Source organism: Indicator indicator, chromosome 8 (genome assembly GCF_027791375.1).
Source record: "Indicator indicator isolate 239-I01 chromosome 8, UM_Iind_1.1, whole genome shotgun sequence".
Lineage (NCBI taxonomy): Eukaryota > Metazoa > Chordata > Aves > Piciformes > Indicatoridae > Indicator > Indicator indicator.
The window spans coordinates 5,857,283-5,878,909 of NC_072017.1; the positions used below are offsets into that span (position 1 = coordinate 5,857,283).

General features: G+C 42.7%; 1 protein-coding gene across 1 annotated transcript in view; it reads right to left on the reverse strand.

Annotated features, from left to right (window-relative positions):
- The window catches only part of LIMCH1 (LIM and calponin homology domains 1), a 203,474-nt gene that overhangs the window by 81,485 nt on the left and 100,362 nt on the right, over positions 1-21,627 (reverse strand). The window contains exon 4 of the mRNA XM_054382811.1: positions 2,220-2,326. Coding sequence (XP_054238786.1) covers positions 2,220-2,326 — 107 coding nt within the window. The remainder of the gene's footprint in view (positions 1-2,219; positions 2,327-21,627) is intronic.

Sequence of the window (21,627 nt, forward strand, 5' to 3'; positions counted from 1 at the left end):
ACAGGACATCGTGAAGAATCTTCTTCCATTGCAATATTCATAGAATCATAGAATTGTTAGGGTTGGAAGGGACCTCGAGGATCATCTAGTTCCAATCCCTAAGTGTCAAGTATTTCTTCTAAATATTACTAGATTTAGAAGAAATACTTGACATAATTCTCTCTTGCTGGCATGTACAGGTGAGGAGAACCACGTATTAGAGGCAGAAACTTAGAAAGGAGCTGAGAGTGGGACGTTATCACTTAAAACAAGGGAAGCAGCCAAGTCAACTTTCAGAACCTTTGAATTTTCCCAGACAGTGCTTGAACACCATGAAAACATGCCCAGCTTCCACTGCCAGAGGGAAAAAAAAATAAAATGCTGCTGAAATGTAGTAAATTGCTTCCATATACTTCTCTAAAATGGCCATGTCTGACCAGGATTTCATTAGTGATGTGTTTGGCCAAATGAAACAAAGCCATTAAATCAACTCAGCAGTGTTTGCTTGTCTGTAGAGCAGTAACTTTTTTATGTCAGGCAGGATAGTCACAAAAATGTCATGAAAAATTCTAAATAACACCAATTACACATTTTGTTGATTCTATCAAAGTGTGAGGTGCTCTTGCTTTTGGGGTTTGGAGAGCCTGAATGCTGCTAAAATAAACAAGAGAAAAATACAGTTTGACTGCTTCTGTTCCTCTAGTCCATGATGACAAAGTCTGCCCTGAAAAGGGACAAGAGTTCCAACTTAAGACCTCGGTTTATGACTATATGGACTTTAATTCAAGCTTGTTCTGTGTGACTTTAGGCAAATCAGTAATTTTTATAGTGGCAGTTTACACAACGGTATTTCTGTTCTACATTTTAAACCACTTTGTGGGGTGAAATAGCGAAAATAAAAGCATTGGAGTCTAAGCACTGTTGCAGTGAGGGATGTGGACACACCATGACTAAAAAGCTGTTGATTAAAGGATTAAATATATATACAGATATAGATAGATAGATAGATAGATAGATAGATAGATAGACTGATAGATAGATAGATAGATAAAAGAAAGAGAGAAAGAAAGAGAGAAAGAAAGAAAGAAAGAAAGAAAGAAAGAAAGAAAGAAAGAAAGAAAGAAAGAAAGAGAAAGAAAGAAAGAGAAAGAAAGAAAGAAAGAAAAGAAAGAAAAAGAAAGAGAAAGAAAGAAAGAGAAAGAAAGAAAGAAAGAAAGAAAGAAAGAAAGAAAGAAAGAAAGAAAGAAAGAAAGAAAGAAAGAAAGAAAGAAAAGAAAGAAAGAAAGAAAGAAAAAGAAAGAAAGAAAGAAAGAAAGAAAGAAAGAAAGAAAGAAAGAAAGAAAGAAAGAAAGAAAGAAAAGAAAGAAAGAAAGAAAGAAAGAAAGAAAGAAAGAAAGAAAAGAAAGAAAGAAAGAAAGAAAAAGAAAGAAAGAAAGAAAGAAAGAAAGAAAGAAAGAAAGAAAGAAAGAAAGAAAGAAAGAAAGAAAGAAAGAAAGAAAGAAAGAAAGAAAGAAAGAAAGAAAGAAAGAAAGAAAGAAAGAAAGAAAGAAAGAAAGAAAGAAAGAAAGAAAGAAAGAAAGAAAGATAAAATCACCTTCTAAACCCCATGGTTTTCCCATGAGGAAGGAGAACCTCTTAATATGCACATGGTAAATTGTGTGGTAGGTATGTGGCTTCAGTGAAGTAGCTAAACTCTGGCATTTCCAGCCCACACAGTTCACAGTGACATCTTCAACCCAAATATGTCCTAATCTATAGCTGTTATTAAAAAATAAACACCCTGTGATCATGTCTGCACCTTGCAGAGTCTGACAGGCCTATGAACGTCCTATAATGCACCTTCACAACAGTTTAATCTGAAATAACAGAGACATGATATTATTTTCCTTTTCCCCAGCCCACATATTTTATTAGTTGGACAGACAAAAAAGAATGCCATCAATTTAGACTCAGGAAAACCCCTAAGTCCCACAGAATCTCATTGCTTAACTAAAACAGTATTTTAAAAGAGCTGTGGTTTCTCTCTCTGGGAAAAATAACAGCCCTTACAGAAAGCCTGTTGAAGGGAACCATGTAGTCTTGCCACTGCTAAAGGTTTCCCAAAGCTCATCTTCCAATTTGCTTCATACAAATGACAGTTCTACAGCCTTTTTTTTTCCCCCTCATCCTTAAATATTTACTATTGCATCACATGCATCTGAGGTAGTCATATGCTAATCACAAACTTCTGTTGTACTTACTTGATGGTTACTCTGTTGGATGTGTCTTGCAGATCACCAGGATCAAAAAGCTGAGATTCTTTAAGTCCCAACTCTTTACAGCCTCTTAAGAATAAGATGATATTATCCTGAAAAGAGACAAAAAAACCCAGAAACAACTCAGAAAATCCTTTAGCTCTTTCTCATTGGAAAAAAACAACCAAACCAACTACTATAACAACCCTGGAAATGTTCAAAACCAGGCTGGATGGGACCTTGAACAATCTGGTCTATCAGGTGTCCCTGCCCACAGCAGAGGGGTTGGACCCAGATCTTTAAGGCCCCCTCCAACTCAAACTATTCTAAGATTCTATAATCTGCCCCTAACTCAGTAACAGCTCATGAACAGTTGTATCATTTGCTAAATGAAGAACCAAAGACATTTCCAGTCACATAACTTAAGAAGTCTGTTTATATTTTGTTTGAAAACCAGAAAAATAGGATTAAAAAAAAACTAAAGATACATAATTGCAGCAAGCTTGTTGACTTTTCTTTCCAAACCCAGATGCTGGCAACTCCTTTAACTGAAAAAACCCTGCTAAATTCCCCACCTCCTGCTGTAGGCTGCCAACACAACTTCAGCATGTTATGAGGCAGAAAAGAGAAGGCTGGATTTCTGCAGGGAGCAGGAAGGGTAGATATCAAGCAGTGCACTACCAAACAAGCAGTTTGTTCAGAAAACATATTGATACAAACAAGCCAGTCACTCCTAGTTAACACAACAAGGTCTCTTGCCTCTCCCATCTTAATCAGTCAGAAGCCACTGGGAAAAGAGGTAGGTGCCTTCATAGGAGGTGGTGGAAGCCTCATCCCTGGAGGTTTTTAAGGTCTGTGTGGATGTGGCTCTGAGCAACCTGATCTAATGTGAAGTGTCCCTGCCTGTGGCAGGAGGGTTGGAACTAGGTGATCTTTGGGGTCCCTTCCAACCCTGACAATTCTGTGATGTGCGCCTTTTATAGGACCTCGTATAGGACCAGAGAATCTTTCTTGGGTAGATAAAACTTGAAAGTCGGTAGAGAACAAATTTTTTAGGTACAGACATTGCTAGATCAGCGAACTGCAATGGTAGATGTGAGGACAAGCAAAGACACGATGTAGAGCTTGATATACTCTCAAGCCTCAAAGCTCCCACTGGAAGTAAGCTGCCATATGAAGAGTTTTGAGAGGAGTGGAGTCCCAGCGTGTTGCAGAGACCTCCATTTTGGTCAAAACTGGGAAGAAGAGAAGCCTGGGCAGCATTCAACTCTTTGCCCACCCTGAGAGCAAGGGCTCTCCCCACATCTGCTCCCAGGCTTTTGTTTGGGTGGCACAGCCCTGTCTCAGTGAGAGCAGCCCTGTGTATTCTGTCGGGGCGCAGCAATCAGCATGCTAATCGCTGCGGCTCCCTGCATGCCAACACTCTCGCACACAAAGCTCGCTGTCACCAGCCACACTGCAACCAAACAAAACAAAAAAAGACTTGGAAATTTAGAGGAGTCCAAATCTCTCTTTCTTCCTTGGTTCAATCTTAACAGCTTTGGAGGGGAGCCAGGGGGAAAGGAACAGTAGTGGAGGGAGCAGAGGGCCCATAACCCCGAGAGACAGCATCATTCATGATATGAAAAGATGCTTGTAAAATTCCCCATCTGGCCTACTGTTTGCATTATCATTTCTGCAACTGCAAGATGAATAACTCTTGTGTTTAGCCTTTGATGAAGGACAGCTCTGGTCACTTCCAAATGGTGAGTGGAGCGATATGTAAATCTAATAAAAATGCAAAAGCATAAAAAAAAAAAAAAGGTTCCTAACAATATTTCCTAACAAAAATACACAAGGCACAGAGGACACAGTAACCTAATAGGTTTAGAAAACAATCAAAGGAAGGGGAACTCCAGGGATAACTAGGTCCTGCATCTGGGTCGAGGCAATCCCAAGCACAAATATAGGCTGGGCAGGGACTGGCTGGAGAACAGCCCTGAGGAGAGGGACTTGGGGGTGCTGGTGGATGAGAAGCTCAACATGAGCTGTCAATGTGCACTTGCAGCCCAGAAAGCCAACCAGAGCCTGGGCTGCATCAGGAGAAGTGTGGCCAGCAGGGCGAGGGAGGTGATTCTCCCCCTCTGCTCAGCTCTGCTGAGACCCCACCTGGAGTACTGTGTCCAGTTCTGGAGCCTCTATTACAAGAGGGATCTGGACATGCTGGAAGGTGTCCAGAGAAGGGCCACCAGGATGAGCAGAGGGCTGGAGCTCCTCTCCTATGAGGACAGACTGAAAGAGCTGAGGCTGTTCAGTCTGGAGAAGAGAAGGCTCTGAGGTGACCTTCTTGTGGCCTTCCAGTATCTGAAGGGGGCTACAAGAAAGCTGGGGAGGGACTTTTTGGGATATCAGGGAGTGACAGGACTAGGGGGAATGGAATAAAGCTGGAAGTGGGGAGATTCAGACTGGACGTGAGGAAGAAGTTCTTCCCCATGAGAGTGGTGAGAGCCTGGAATGGGTTGTCCAGGGAGGTGGTTGAGGCCCCATCCCTGGAGGTGTTTGCAGCCAGGCTGGATGAGGCTCTGGCCAGTCTGATGTAGTGTGAGGTGTCCCTGCCCATGGCAGGGGGGTTGGAACTGGATGATCCTTGTGGTCCGTTCCAACTCTGACTGATTCTATGATTCTATGATCTTTCTGCCAAAATTTCACATCCAAGTTATGATAAGCAGTCACAAAAATACCAGCTATTTGGCAACCAGGGATGTTAGAAACTTGTTTCTTCTGTTGATGAACTTCCCAAAATAAGCAGTGTCACAACCCTCTGCCTGTTTTTCTACATACTTTTACTTTGATGGTCACCATAAAAAGAACATTTGCAACAGTCACTAATGCCATCACCCAAACAATTCCTCATGAAGCTGGCATCTTGTTTGGGTGCAAAAAACTAGATGCAATCTGTGAGCAATGACAGAATTTTTTTGCTTTTGTTAACAGTCTCATGGTTTTCATGTCCCAACAGTCCTGAAAGTGGCAATTTGTTTAAAAGGATTAAAAAAACCCAAGCCAACAAAGACACTGAATTCAAGTGACAGATAATTCAGGGAAACCTGCCAGGGCTGCCTATCCTTCAGTCAAAAATGTATCTCATACTACTACAAAAGTAAGTTTCTTCTAGTTTGCTCCAGAACAGTTGAAATTCTTATTTGTTAGTTTTATTGAGACACTGAACAAGAACACTCCTAAGCTAGTAAAAGGAGAAAGGAGTCTTATCATTTAGATCCAGCTCCCAAGCAAAGCTTTCTCTCAGTATTATTACACCTTGCATTGGCCATGTCCTGTTTCTTCAGTTTTCTGAACATTTTGCTTACTTTTTTTTGAGAGAAATAATAGTTCCATATCTGTAAACTGTAAGCATGCTTTCATTTTTCTTGTAGGCACGCATTCTGAAGCGCCACTCTTTGTTGCTGTTGAAGAAACTAAAAAAGAGAGGTTCACAACCACCAACATACACACTCAAAAAAATCCTTGCTTTAAATAAGTGCTTGTAAAAAAACACACCCAGTGTGGATATCCAGCTCCTTACAACTTGGCAGCGTTAAATAGGTCATGCAAATGGGTCACCCTGCAATGGCAAGGATCGCAGTGTGGGCCAGCTGCTGTGCCTCAGCTAACAGGGCAGTTTCTTTTACCATGGTCTCAGAAGACAGACAGCCAGAACTGAGTCCCTCTGGCAGCCCCTACAAGGCATTAAGACACAACTTCCCCAACACATTACGTGGAGATGATTATTGCCTTTCTCTGAGTGGGGGCTTGCTGCAGGTGCAGCTGGACTAGGCAGAGACTGGGTCACTTGGTCAGCACATCATTTCCTACAGCCTCTTTCCTGCTGGCCTTTGAACAAACTTAGAGGTTACAATCTGCATTTCCTTTGCTGATTTCATCCCTTTGTTGATCTATAATATTTTGTATCTATAGATGTAGATATTTATAGATACCAGGAGTTGGAAGGGACCCATATGGATCAATAAGTATAGAACTAAATATCTATAGGTATCTGTAAATCTCAAATCTATAGATATCTATATTTCACCTATGCATGAACTCTAACAGGTTGGTTATAGAAGACAAATGCTTCAGTGTGGTGACAGACAGGACACAAGCAGAGGATACAGCCCAACCCTTTTCTGCTGGCCTAAGCAAAGTCCTGACAGTTACTGTAAGCACTCTAACCAATGCCTTTGACTTAAAAGTATTAGAAATGTAAAAATTATTAATATAAATAGTTTACTGTAGCAAACTGAAGAAACAAAGAATTAAAAGAAAAACATTAAAAACTGGGAAAAGCCAATGAACCAGCAAGGAAGGGCAGGAAGGGGCAGGGATGACTCACATAGGATTACAGTTAGGGGTTAGAAGGGACCTCTTCGAGTCCACCCCCCCGGCCAGAGCAGGATCATAGCATCTAGCAGGAGTACATCCAGATGGGTCTTGAAAGTCTCCAGAGAAGGAGACTCTACAACCTCTCTGGGGAGCCTGTTCCAGTGCTCTGTGACCCTCCCAGTGAAGAATCTTCTCCTCATGTTGAGGTGGAACCTCCTGTGCTGTAGTTTATATCCACTGACTCCCTAAGAACTGCGTCAGAAGGATGTATGGGAAGGAAGGGAAAGAGGTGCTCTCACAGCTGCGTTCCAACACTGTCACCTTTTCATCCTTCTTGGTGTGTAAACTGACGGGCTCACCTCTACAAAATCACTTTGCCAGGACAATTGCCTGCAGGTAATGCAAAGAGCAGAGGCAGGGGGATTACACCTCCATGAAGGGGGAGGTCACTTGTCATTTGGGTGTTTGGTTTTTGTTGGTTTTTTTTTTAATTCTGTTTTTTAAAAGACTCATAGCCTGTGGTTTATAAATACGTGTTCACTGTATAGCATTAATTTTCCTCAGGGAAAGTGAAGCACAAAATCCTGAACGCTGTAAAAAAAAAAAAAAAAAAACAACCACAAAAGCTGGCAGCTGTGCAGGACAGACACCCTGGAAAGCCACTGCAAATTCACACAGTAGCACTGCCAACACAACGAGATAGTTCAAGCTAGCGAGAATCAAATATTCACAGCAGGCAAATTCTCCTCATAGGATCTGCTGATCAGATGCAACGGCAAACAGCTTGAATTTGGCCCACTTCCATTCCTTTCATCTGCCACAATACTGCACAAAATATTCTCACTGTATCCACGTCGCAAATGGGACCTGCGGCTTACGGCTGGGGAACCGGCGCTTGTCAGATGTGCCACTGCATGGCCTGGGTGAGATACAGAGATAAACTTGGGGCAAACAAAAGCAAGCCAAGCTGTATGCCTGCTCACAGCACTGCATAAAATGCCAAGGGTATGCCACTTCTGTGAGCTGGAGATATTATTAGCTGTTGGTAGCACTGCGCTGCTTTGCAGGACAGCTGCAGACAAACAGATGGCCTTTGCCAGTTCTGGCATGCTGAAATTTTCCCTGCTCCAGAAGAAATGGGAAGATTTCAAAAATAAAATAAAATAAAATGAAACACAGTAAAATAAAATTAAAATACATTTGTTAAAAAGGAAAAGCAAAAAAGAAAAAAAGGAAAAAAAAGAGAAAAAGAAAAGGAAAGAAAAGGAAAGGAAAGAAAAGAAAAGGAAAGAAAAGAAAAGAAAAGAAAAGGAAAGGAAAGGAAAGGAAAGGAAAAGGAAAAGGAAAGGAAAGGAAAGGAAAGAGAAAAGGAAAGGAAAGGAAAGGAAAGGAAAGGAAAAGGAAAGGAAAGGAAAGGAAAGGAAAGGAAAGGAAAGGAAAGGAAAGGAAAGGAAAGGAAAGGAAAGGAAAGGAAAGGAAAGGAAAGGAAAGGAAAGAAAAGAAAAGAAAAGAAAAGAAAAGAAAAGAAAAGAAAAGAAAAGAAAAGAAAAGAAAAGAAAAGGAAGAAAAGAAATTAAGAAAATAAAAGAAAATTTAAAATAAAATAATAAAATAAAATAAAAATTAAATTAAATTAAAAATAAGAAAATTATAAAATAAAATAAAAATATATTTCCAAACTGCTTTTCTAAGCAATTTCCAATACCAACTCTTAAAAGCCCTTTTGCTCACTCCCCAAAATGTCTTCCTAATTCCCTCAGTTTTCCATTTCAAATAAAATAATTAGTAGGGATAACTTATTTCTGGCAAAGCAATGGATCTTGACTGATTCACAAGCAGATGGAAAGGAAACATTGAAAAACCCAGTTCAAGCCCACTAGGAAAGAAGTTGTATGAGAGAAGTTGGAAACTTTGGACACATTTTTACACACACACACATATATGTTTTACTCTTTAGGCTTGGCTGTATATATTTTACTCTTTAGGCTTTCCTGTGTGTGTTTTAATACATATGGTTTAGTAGATATATGTTTTAATGCATATGCTTCACTATATATATTTTGTTACTGTTTATACAGTATGCTATACTGTATAGACAGTAATTTACTGTCTATAATTTACACAAAACATTTTTTTTCCCGTGGCAGATTCCAAACGAGTAGATTTGGAAAGAACTCAGCTGTAGTCATGGCACATTTAGAAACTTAGGATGCTAAATCTCCAGAACACAAAGGATGACAGCACAGCAGAACTGAAGGCAAGATCCACCAGAATGGTGAAGACAAGGCTGCATGCACACCAAAAAGATCCTGGTAATAGCCTCAGGCTCCACGGGAATAAACAGGAGAGTGACCCCGGGAGCCTAGAGGGAAAGCAGGACTTACCAGCCCATTAGCCTGACCCGATCCTGGCCTCCCAAAGTGCAATAACCCTGCGGAGCAGCAGGACTGACAGCCGGCTGGGAGCTGCACAGCTGCGGCTGGTGGGGGCTGAACACCACCCCCCAGCCCCCAAACTCCACCTCCCGCCACCCTCAGGGCAGCAGCATGGCCCCGACACCCTAAAACCATGTGAGGTGCTGGCTGGCACACTGCAGCAGCTCCCCTCCTGGCACCTCCCCCCTCCCTGGCACCTGCAGAGGCAGTGAGCAGCAAGAGAGGAAAATTATCAGCGTGGGGGGGAGCTCTGTGAGCCCCAAGGGCAAGAAATAGGTCCAGAGAATAAATAGGGAGGTGATCAGATGAAACCAGCAGGAGTAAGACACCCTGGCAGGAGATGAAACTGTACCACTGTGAAGGTGGGGCTGCAGGAAGAGCAGGGAGAAGGGCCGGGCTTGCCAGGAGCACCAGCAAGCCAGGCAGCCTGGCAAGCAGTGTCTTTAAGAGCTCAGCAGAGAAGATTGTCTTTGCAAAGAAAGCCAAGCCTTTTCCTGCTTCTTTTAGGGCAATCAACATGGAAGCAATGTGCCTCCTCGGAAAACAACTTCAACACCTTAAAAATTCAGTGAAGAAAAGGGGTCTGTTGGGAGCATAGTGCAGCTACACAAAACATGGGAAGAAACAGCCTCAAGTTGCACCAAGGGAGGTTGAGGTTGGATATCAGAAGAAATTTCACCACTCAAAGGCTTCTCAAACACTGGAACAGACTCCCAGGAAGGTGGCTAAATCTCCATCCCTGGAGGTGTTTAAAAGCCACAGAGATACAGTGCTGAGAAGACTTGGCTTAGCACCAGTCTTGGTAGAGTTAGATAATGCTTGGACTCGACGATCTTAAAGGTCTTTTCTAACCAAAACAATTCTATGGTTCTATGATACCAGAAACTCCAAAGATGGCTCTAAGCAATCTAAGACTGCCAGGTCTGAAGATCAAGATGGAAATGCCAAATTCTTAGCAAGGCACTTAGATCCTGCTGCTTCCAACCAGGCTTGCTAGATTGGAAAACTGCCAGTACCTAGAGGAAGAAGATAGTGCACAACTCTGATACCACTACTTTGGTAGTATAAAACTTACTCTCCTCTGATAGTGCAAAGGGAAAATTGGGCAAAGGAAATAACATTTCATTTATTTTTTCAGCATTCAGCAAAATCTTTTGCTAATAGAGTCATAGAACAGCTTGGATCGAGAGGGATCATCTCATTTCATCCCCCTCTGCCTTGGGCAAGGATACCTCCTACTAGACCAGGTTGTTCAAGACCTCATCCAGCCTGGTTTTGAACACTTCCAGCCTTGGAGCTACCACAGCTTCTCTGGGCAACCAGTTCAGCGCCTTACCACCCTCAAGGGGAAGAATTTTTTCCTGATGTCTAATACAAATCAAGCTTCTTCCAGTTTGAAGCCATTACACCTTGTCCTGTCACTGCATGCCTTTGTTCAAAGTCCTTCTCCAGGTCCCCTTCAAATACTGGAAGGCAGCTAGAAGGTCTCCACAGAGCCTTCTCTTTCCCAGGCTGAACCCCAACTCTCTCAGCCTGTCTTCATCAGAGAGGTGCTGCAGCCCTCGGATCATATTTGTGGCCCCCTTTGGATCCAAAATTTGAGACAGTTCTCTTTATTCCAGATTTAAGCAATGATTCAATATCCTTCTTGTACTCCAGGTGACATTTCACCAGAGCAGGAGAATCCCCTCCCTATGCTTCTTTTGATGCGTTTTTGAGAAAATCTGAAATACAGCAGCAATGCTGAATCTTAAGAAACTGTCTGATGTTCTCCAGAATCTGCCCTTCACCATCAGATTATTTATTTTCAAAGAACAAATTTCATCCACATTTGTAAGCTTCTTATGGGATGCAGTGTATTACTATCATTTGTATGATGCCTGTAACTAAAATCTCCAACCAGGAATGTCCATACTGTGTATAATGAAAGGCAAATGCAAAGAGTTCAGAATATAAAATGGTACTGCAGGTCCTGGGCAGGTAGTGAAAATTTCATGCTGGGTACAGAACGGATGATTTATCTTATTTCTACAAATTTTAAACGTGACCTTAAAATCCCTGTAGCGTGGTATGATGTAAAAGGAGGGCAGAGACATTGTGAGCAGGAAAGGAGAAGGATGACAGGGGAAGTGAGAAGAAACTAATGGGAGGGGACCACATAAAAGAACATGAGCAATAGCAGCCTCCCACTCAACAGGCAAAAGCAAACCACGGAGGGTTGGGAGGGGTACACACAGTATGAGCACAAGGCTGAGCCTATGACTTCACTAGATAAGTAGGTCCTGATTATTTCTCCTTGCTACATCAGCTCATTATCCCTGAAGGCAGCAATAAGACACTTAAACAAATGGGAGCTCAGCTGACATCTTTGACTTTGGGGGACAGAGCAATCAGATGATGTGCATTCCATCAGATCTGCCAAAGCCAAGATACACCCTGAGTGAGATGGCTTTGTTTACAGCAATGAAGATGGAACATAGGCAGGCAAGGAAAAGAGCCCAAAGCATTTCCAGGCTATTCATGATCTCTAATGCTGATGAAATCACAGCCAGATGTCAGATTTCAGAGGAGCTGCCTATTTAATGCCACATTCTCTCCTAACAACCATGCTATGGTCAAGGAAGAGGACATTTCCCTTCCATCCCCTCTCTGCAACACCAGATGATTGCACTTGGCTTCCAAGCATTTGGGCCTCAGTTTCATGAGTTCTTCTGTTACCTACTTTTCACATTTTTGATGAATAAAGCTCACCATGAAGGAGGTTTAAAAACAAGCTGATGTACAGTGAAGTGCAACCAAGCACTCCCAGAAACTGCTGGGAGTGCACCTTGCAAATCCAGAGTCAGATGGGTAAAAAACGTGAGGCTAGGTGAAACACCACCCAAAGAAGCAAAGCCTGCTTCCTTCTGCTGTGGTGGAAAAGGCTGTTGTTTACCTCCCTCTGCCTTGTTAGTTGGGCTATGAAGTGGGTCAACACAAAATTTAGTGCAGAGTGTGTTGGGGAAAGAGCTATTTAAAAGGTGAGAAAGTTCTCACGTTCTCAGTGCAACTGGAGCTCGGTGTTGGGTGTGGCTATCCCTTCTTACCCATCCTTCTGGCAATAGTTGTGCTTTGTACCTGAAGGAGGGGGAAAAAAAAGGTCATGAAGACAAATTTGATCTTTACTTGCACGAACATTATGTGTGCTGGGATTATGACTAACCTAAACACAGGTTTCAAGGAACCCTAGAACCATGTTTAGTGCCACAACATTTCCCTCAAGACATCCTGTTGAGGAAACTGGATGCTCTCCATCCTCAGCACATCCCTGTGGCTGCTGCCCCCACAACTGAGCTCTCCAGCAAGACATAAAAATAGGCACAACGTTCACCACTAAGGAGAGCATGCTGTTTTCTACATTTGGTTTATTTGTGTGCAATTATCAGGACATAGTAAAGTGTTAAGGAAAGCACACGGTCTGATCATGGCTTTAGGAGATCTCAAAAGCTGCCCTCTCAAACAAACTGTTTCAAGTAAACAAAAAATACAAATACATGAACTTCAAATCTAGAGTTACAAAATCATAATAACTTCTACTTCAGACACTGAAAACAAAAAAGAGTCTCTAAGTCACTGGGGTTCAAACAACAGGACCACCAAAGAAACTAACTTCAGCATTAAAAATGGGAGAGTCCAGTTTTCACTAGATGTACTGTTAGAGCTTATCACAGAATGACAGGGGTTGGAAGTGACCCCTGGAGAGCAAGTCCAACCCCTCTGCCAAAGCAGATTCACCTAGGGCAGGCCACACAGGAACGTATCCAAGTGGGTTTTGAAAGTCTCCAGAGAAGGAGACTCCACAACCTCTCTGGGCAGCCTGTTTCAGTCCTCCAGCACCCTTACAGTAAAAAAGGTTTTCCTCATGCTGAGTTCCTGTGTTCCAATTTGTATCCACTGTCCCTCATCCTATCACAGAGCACTACTGAAAAGAGACTGGCCCCTTCTTAACACCCACCCTGCAGATAGTCATAGACATCAATAAGAGCTCCTCTCAGCCCTCTTTTCTCCAGACTGAACAGCCCCAGGTCTCTCCTCAGACAGATGCTCCAGTCCCTTCATCACCCTTGTAGCATCCATTGGGCTCTCCAGTAGTTCCCTATCCCTCTTCAACAGGAGAGCCAGAACTGGACACAGCACTTCAGATATACTCTCACCAGGGCAGAGTAGCAGGGGGAGGAGAACCTCCCTTGACCTGCTGGCCACACTCTTCCTAATGCACTCCAGGAGATAATTTCTTTTTTTGCCAGAAGGGCACATTGCTGTCCCATGGATAACTTATTGTCCCCCAGGACTCCAAGATCCTTCTCCATGGAGCTGCTTTCCAGCAAGTCAACCCCTAATCTGTACTGGTGCATGGGGCTGTTCCTCCCCCGGACTCTATACTTATTCTTGTTGAACCTTATTAGACTCCCCTTTGCTCAGCTCTCTCATCTGTCCAGATCCCACTGAAACTGAGGGAGTGTCAGCCACTCCTCCCAGCTTTGAACTAGCCATGAACAAAGCTTATCCCAAATATGAAGCACAACAGAACGCAGGACACCCATATCTCCTTGCATTGCCACAGGAAGAAAGTTTCCATGAGTGCAGAGGGAGCTTGCAGCTCCAAACACCAAAAAAATATTTGTGTTTTAAAAAAACCCAACCAAACAACCTCCAACACCACCAAAAATAACAACAAACCCAACAAATTAATAGATTAAGACAGTGGAATTACTTCCTGAGTGACATACCCAGAAAGCACACCCCGGGGGTAATTCAAAGGAACTCTGCAAATAGCTTAAGCTCCAACACAAACAAAGCCTTTTATAAATTGAGTACAGCCATCAACTACAACCAAACACTGCAGCACGAACCTTTGCCTTTCCTGACTGCCGTGGAGGGAACTGTGTGTTAAGCCATGGACCCACAGATGCTTCTTAAAAGCTATTTATGAGTTGCTGCTAAGATACTGTAAGACAGTGGCAATGAAGATTACCTATGCAAAGCAAATCTATGTGCTGAGATTTCCTCAATGTCTTCCTGAATTAACAAGTCTACTAAAAGCTGCTAACCTTTTCCACATGCCCTACCTTCCTTTCTCTGCCTACAGATTCCAAGCTTCACGGGATCCCTTTGATCACATCTGATATCTCAGGGCACTGTTACCCAGCGCCTGCTTTCTATATTTTGACTTGGCTGTTGTGAAAATAATCTCCTTTTCCAGGAAGAGCAATGTTGACTATTCCAGGGAGCCAGCTGCAGGGAACCATCAGACGCGACTTGCCACAGGACCTTTGGGGTGGAGTGAAGCTAGTAGAGGAGGGAAAACCACAAAAATTTGTGCATCTCCACCTAAAGGTCATTAATTACCTGACCAGTATAACCATTATGAACCAATATAGGTAAGTTGAAGCCTGAACATTCAGAGATGACTATTTGAGAATCTGACCATTGCAGGCTGTTTCTAGTTTTCCTCTCTAACTACATCCAAAGCAGATGTCAAAGACAAGAAAAAAAAAAAACATAACTGGAAATAAGCAATAGTGAGATTTACACCTGGTGCTTTTCTGATACACCATGACCTAATTAATCATAGATGTGAAGCTGTATTGGAGTTACAGCCTCAATCCCTATTTTGCCCTGCTCATTTATCAGATGTCTTCCTACTCAGCCACTTGACTTCATTCAGTGCGTGCAATCCAGGAAAAACAAGGGTTTTATGAAAATATGCGCATGATAAATCTTATTTGGAAAGTTTTGCTCCATGCAGCTGTATTGAACAACCTGAGCACAAAACTTTGACCAGCCAAGGCCAGGAAACAGCTGAAAAGTTGTATAATGCACTTGTAAGGTTTCAAACTGTACAGGTACAAAAGAAACTGGTACCTAAAGCTGAAATCAGTTTGAAATGAAACTTTTAGAAATGACTCATAAAATGGTTTGGGTTGGAAGGGACCACAAAGATCACCTAGTTGCAACCCTTCTGCCATGGGTGGGGACACCTTCCACTAGACCAGGTTGCTCAAATCCCCATCCAACCTGGCCTTGAATATTTCCAGGGAGGGGGCGTCCATGATGTCCCTGGGCAACCTGTTCCAGTGTCTCACCACCCTCAGTGTAAAAAATATGATTATAATACCCAGTCTCAATCTCTCCTCTTCCATATCAAAGCCCTTGCCCCTCGTCCTATCACTACAAGCCCTTGTGAAAATTATGAGCACTGCCTGGCAGAGTCATTACACTTCTAATGGCAGCAGCTGCTATTAATATGTCTTCACTTTCTTGCCTCTTTCTTTTATGTACTGTGTTTTGGCTGGTATGTTAAGAAAAGCTACCTTGCATTTTAAGCCAACAAACAGTAACAGTTGGTCAATACTCAAGACTTTTCTCATCAAAGACGGCAACCTGCTATGCAAAGAGCAGGATACTACACAGCCAGAGCTGTTGGAGGGCCTCTGCATCCCAGTGTCCAAGTACAACTGCTGTAGGTGGGCCTCAAAAGATGCAAGAAAGCTGCCTGTGGAGGCCAGGGCCCTGGCAGTAGCTGCTAAAGTCAGACCAAATCTCTACTCCCCAAGGCAAACAGCAAAACAGTGAAACCGCCAAGGAGGACTCATTCCTGCTCAGTTCATGACCTCTGCAAAAAAAAAAAAAAAAAAAAAAAGGCAACAAATTCCACTTCTCCTTTCAAATTAAACATCTACTCTTTATTGCCAGGGAATATGTTTTAATAATCTGTGGTGTTCAAGGTTTGATAAACATCAGAAATCTCTTTACTGCTGTTACATGATACCTGACATACATTTTCCCCCCACTCATAGCTTTGCCTTTTCATGTCAACATTATATAAACCACACTGAACTTCTTCAAGGTACAGGTTAGGGTTTCCTTGCAAATACATCTAAAAGAAGCAGTTCAAGTCCAAAAAACCTTGTGTTTCTGTTTTGTTTTGTTTTGTTTTGTTTTTAATTAGCTTTTTGTACTTAATGACTTTCCAGCACATTCCAGTTGAAAAACCTACATAACTGCTTTTACTTCCAGTAATAAAATTAAAAAAAAAAAAAAAAGGCAGAAAGCTTGCACATTTAGAAGTCTAGAATGATTTCAGTAAGAAAAATGAAGGGGGAGAAAAATCAACAATCTTCAATTTGTTGCAAGTGTATTTTACTTATGGCACCCAAAATATCTGGCCAAAAAGATGCTAAGTGAATCAGTGCCTGTTCTTAACTTTGACTAATGGAGCTGTCTCAATGACTAAACACCACAACACTCAATCTATGTACCTGTTGTTTCTTTTCCAGGTTTGAAAACATACATTTGCTGTCTTGGTTGTGTGGTTATAACCATCAGTCATCTTGAATCAGCCAGAAATGCGTCTTAGTGGCTCAAGAAGGCCAATGGTATCCTGAGGGGAGTGGTCAGTAGGTCGAGAGAGGTTCTCCTCTCCCTCTGCTCCACTCTGGTGAGGCTGCATCTAGAATGTTGTGTCCAGTTCTGGGCCCCTCAGTTCAAGAAGGACCTCATGGAACTTCTTGAAAAAGTCCAGCGCAGAGCCACAAAGATGATGAAGGAACATTTCCATTATGAGGACAGGCTGAGGGAGCTGAGGCTCTTGAGCTTGGAGGAGAGGAGCCTGAGAGGTGACCTCATTCAGGTTTATAAACATGTGAAGGGTGAGTGTCAGGAGGACAGAGCCAGGCTCTGCTCAGAGATGCCCAATGATAGGACAAGGGGCAATGGGTGCAAGTTGGAGCAGAGGAGGTTCCATATAAACATAAGGAAAAACGTTTTCACTGTGAGGGTGACAAAACCATGGAAAAGGCTTCCCATAGAGGTTGTGGAGTCTCCTTCACTGGAGATATTCAAAACTCAACCTGGATGCATTCCTGTGTGACCTATTCTAGGTGATCCTGCTCTGGCAGAGGGGTTGGACTCAATGATCTTTTGAGGTCCTTTCCAACCCCTAATGTTCTGTGATTCTGTGTAAATATCTCCAGTTCATTCAAGGTATAATAATAGTTTAGCAGTTATTGATTTTCCATCCCTTCTCAAGCATCAGGAAAGCATACCCCAAATATAATTCAAGAACTGGGATAATTTATTCATGAAGCTATGGTAGCTGCAAGCTTACATATGAGTATCCAGAATAGCCAACTTAAACTGTTGGTGAAGTCTATAGAGGTTGTGCAAATATGCCTTTGAAGGACCATTTGAAAAGCACAACCCATTGATTATGTCTGGATGCCATAATTGTTTACAGTTGTGAAGGCTGAGCTCTCAGGAGGAAAAAGAAAAGTAATGTAATAATATATAATAGAGTATATTTAAGAAGCAGAAATTCCTGAAGTTTATGGGCATAAAATCAACAACTAAAACAAGAAGGAAATAAAGGAACTCTTCTTTCATACAGGGTATTTCCACTGCAAGGCTTTCTTGCAGCTCTTCCACAGTGTCTTGGTTCTGGTTCCTCTGAGCAGCAGAGTACAAAGGGTCTCTCCTCCTTCAGGACATAAAGTCCTGTTCTTCCATTTGCTGTCAACACACTAGAGGTGTGTTTGAGGCACACTTCTGCTATATCCTCTCTCCCCTGGGAATGCACAAAGCAGCAAGGGTAGGAAGATGAAAACATGCATCACACCAAGTCTTAGGAACCAGAACTAAGGAGTGGAGATGGCAGAAACAGTTCATCACATTTGTTGGCAGAGGGGAAATAAAGGAGCAACAAATCACTTATCAGTGACCCTAATTATTCCTAAAATCTCAGTTTATACTCCACCTTCTGTCCTAACCAGACCTGAGATCCTTTGTAAAGGAAAACAGCCAAACTGTGCTGATAATTCAGCTTACCTAGGTATAAGCAGTGGCTCCTGCTCAGAAGAGTCACAAGTAAGGCTAGCAGAGACGTTCATGCACCCTCAAGCAACAAGCTTCCAGCTCCTCACCTGCTGCTTCTGAAAACTTTGTCACTTTAAAAACACATTATATAGACTGGTGTAAAACTTAGATGATGAGAATGTATAAAGGAAAAGGGTAAATTTAAAGCAAATATGATTTTTTTTCTCTCTCCTCAACAGAGTTCAGTTTGTTGATCGGCAAGAGGTGTCTCTAGACAGCAGAACCAGTGGAGTCCAGCAAGATTATTAAACCAGGCTTCACAGGCCATGAAAGCAGCTGTACTAGGTCCAGAGCCAAAAAGAGGCTGCCAGCAACTTAGCTGATTTAAAGCACTGCAGAGCCCAGTCCCCAGCCAGCTCACACATCTCCAAACCACTCCTGCAGACACAGATTCCTGGAGAATGCAAATGTTACACATGGCTACCCAAAATCAGCTCAAGGCCAGCAGGACTTACTGGCTTTGGCAAACACCTCTTGATTGCCCTAGCAACTGGGGAATATTCTTCAGACCCAGCACTGCCTTGCTTGAATGCATGAACCCAGCTGAGGCTCAGCACTATGCTGAAACTTGTCAGCTCTTTTATCTGGAAGCCCTGCTAAGAGCTACCCTGGGGTTTACAAGGTCAACAGATGTCCAAAAACAAGGGCTACAGAGCTGTGCAACCACCTTAGGTGATGTGAGAACACTGCCCAGACTGCAGCACAGGGAACCCAACCACTCAGCAGGTACCAGAGCTTGGGCATGTGTGCTCTTTGTACCTGTGCATGTACGTGCCAGCCAGCCTGGAGCTGCAAAGGGGCTTCAGCAAGCCTCATGGACTATGATGGCAGAGAATCTGGAAAGTCAGCTAGCACATGAGCAGCACCCACTTTCTGGGGCTTTTTGGCTACCTGGAAATCCCTACCTGTGCTACAATGCACTGCTAAACTGATTTCATGCCTTTGGACCATTTGTCTCTGAATGGGAAAGGTGCTGGCATGGAGCAGCTCTCCTGCAAGAATCATCCTGTGGCTGTGCCGATCCAGGATGATAGATGTTGCTGCCAAACCCCAGCAGGCTGTTCAGTGAGTTGCCCACACCCACAACACAGAGGTTATCCAGGATTTTTCCATTCTCTGGCCTATCCTAAACTCCACCTTCCATTATCCTGAACAGAGCAGTTGACTGTTTTTCCTCTTATTTACTTCCTACCCGCTTCCTAACCTCAGTCTGGCACTTTTATTGCTGCAGCTATTATTCTAAAGTTATAAAAGGACAAGACTATTTGTACAGTCATAAAAAAGAGAGTAAATCATACTGGAAGCTGTGATGGAGAACACTGACCACGGTCTTTGAAGGCCTTGGTCTGAAATTTGCTTACATCATGGTTTGCATGCAGGCTTGAATGCTGGACTTAAGTGTGTGGCTCATCAAATCTCAGCCAAACAAAACAGAACAAGCAAGGTGAACTGCTCTTGGGAAGATGTAAACTAGCTGCAGGAATTTTTCATGCAAGTATGAGAACACCAAGACCCCATCATAAGAAAAGACATGGAACTGCTGGAGAAGGTCCAGGCAAGGGTCACAAAGATGATCAGAGGGATGAAGAACATCCCCTGTGGGGACAGGCTGAGAGAGTAGAGGCTCTTCAGCCTGCAAAAGGCTCTAGGGAGACCTTATAGTGGCCTTACAGTACCTGAAGGGGGTCTACAATAAAGCCAAGAAGTGACTTGACAAGAGCTTGTAGTGATAGGACACGGAGTAATGGATTGAAGCTTGAGGAGGGCAGGTTTAGACTGGAGATTAAAAAGAAATTATTTCCAGTGAGGGTGGTGAGACACTGGAACAGGTTTCCCAGGGAGACTGTGGATGCCCCCTCCCTGGAGGTGTTCAAGGCCAGGTTGGACAAGGCCTTGAGCAACCTGGGCTATGTGGAAGTGTTCCTGCCCATGGCATGGTGCGTGGAACTAGATGATCTTTAAGAACCCTTTCAACCCAAATCATTCTATGAATCAGTTCTTTAAAAAAAAATCTGGAATCCAAAGAGTTTCAGTTCTCTAAGATCATATTTTAGAAAGTAAATTATTATCAGGATTGGGTGGCTCAATAGATTGGGTAACAGTATTTTAAAAAAGCAAGTGATTAATCTCTGATCAACCACAGAGTGAGGACTAAAGAGCACTTAAGGTCTCAAACACCCCTGGGAACTCACCAGCAGTCTAATACTGCAGGTTCTGACTCTAGGCAGATTTTGGGTTTGTGCTTTCTCACACATAGTCCTCATGCTTATGAGTAGCCTCCTCTCAATTTCACTAGAACTGCTCCCCAGCATTCTGCATTACAGTTATGTCCATGAAGACCCAAAGGCAGTTAGATCCCAAGTGTGCTGACAAATACTTTTCAGAATCATAGAATCATTTCAGCTGGAAAAGACTGAATCCAATCATTAGCTAACTTGACCAAATCTGGCACAAAACCACAACTCTTATTTCTGTTTCCTTTCTAACTGCATCTGTGTGTTACGACATAATCATGAACTTCTGAAGGCTGAGTTTTCAGATACCATGCACCTAGCATAAAAGGGATGAGGAGACTCATACCATTAATACTTACTTTGCAGGGAAACAGATTTTGACCACTGCTGACTGCATCAGTCAACAATCTGAGGCACTCAGAAACTGAGGCCAGGCATATCTGAAGATCAAGCTCCTAAATTCCCTTCAAACTCATCACAATATGGGTTTGACTTTCCCTCTTTTGGTTGTTTTAAGACAGACTGAAAGAAGAAGTAATAGCTGATGTCATATTGCTGATGATAAAGTATCACCTGCTCCAATATAATTCTGCTAATACCTTGCTTACTTGAATTTTTGTTTGATTGCAACACTTCTCTGAGAGGATATAATCATCTTGCTTCTTCCTTGTCTACAGTTCTAGTTCACTGCCATATCAGATTCCACCCAGTCACTATTCAGCGCTGTAAAAATAAAACACAGGCATGCACACTGAGAAGGAAAATCAAACTAGACTGGCTCTGTTCCTCTAGCAAACCCCAAAACAAAACTCAGTCTCCTATGACAAACTTCATGTCATGGTTCCTTTTTACATAAGTTTGTTACTAAACACTGACTTTAGTGATGTATTTTAAGTGTTCTTTGGTGCACATTTATTTACTCATCTCTCTTTGCCTCTCTATAGGCTTTTATAAAATCTCTGACAGGGCTCCCTCAGGACCATTCTGTTTGATTTACCAGTTTCATAGAATCATAGGGTTGGAAGGGACCTCAAGGATCATCTGGTTTCAAACTCCCTGCCATGGGCAGAGACACCTCACACTAGAGCAGGTTGCTCAGAACCATGTCCAGCCTTGCCTTAAAAATCTCCAGGGATGAGGTTTCCACCATCTCCCTGGGCAACCTGTTCCAGTGTCTCACCACCCTAACATCTTCCTAACATATAATCTGAATCCACCCATTTCTAGTTTATTTCCACTCCCCCTAGTCCTATCACTACTTAACACCCTAAAAAGTCCCTCCCCAGCTTTCCTGTAGGCCCCTTTCAGATACTAGAAGGCCACAATAAGTTCTCCTTGGAGCCTTCTCTTCTCCAGACTGAATAGTCCCAACTCTCTCAGCCTGTCCTCACAGGAGAGGAGCTCCAGCCTTCTTCATGGCCCTTCTCTGGACATGTTCCAGTTTGCAACTGGTTTTACTTAAGACTGATACAC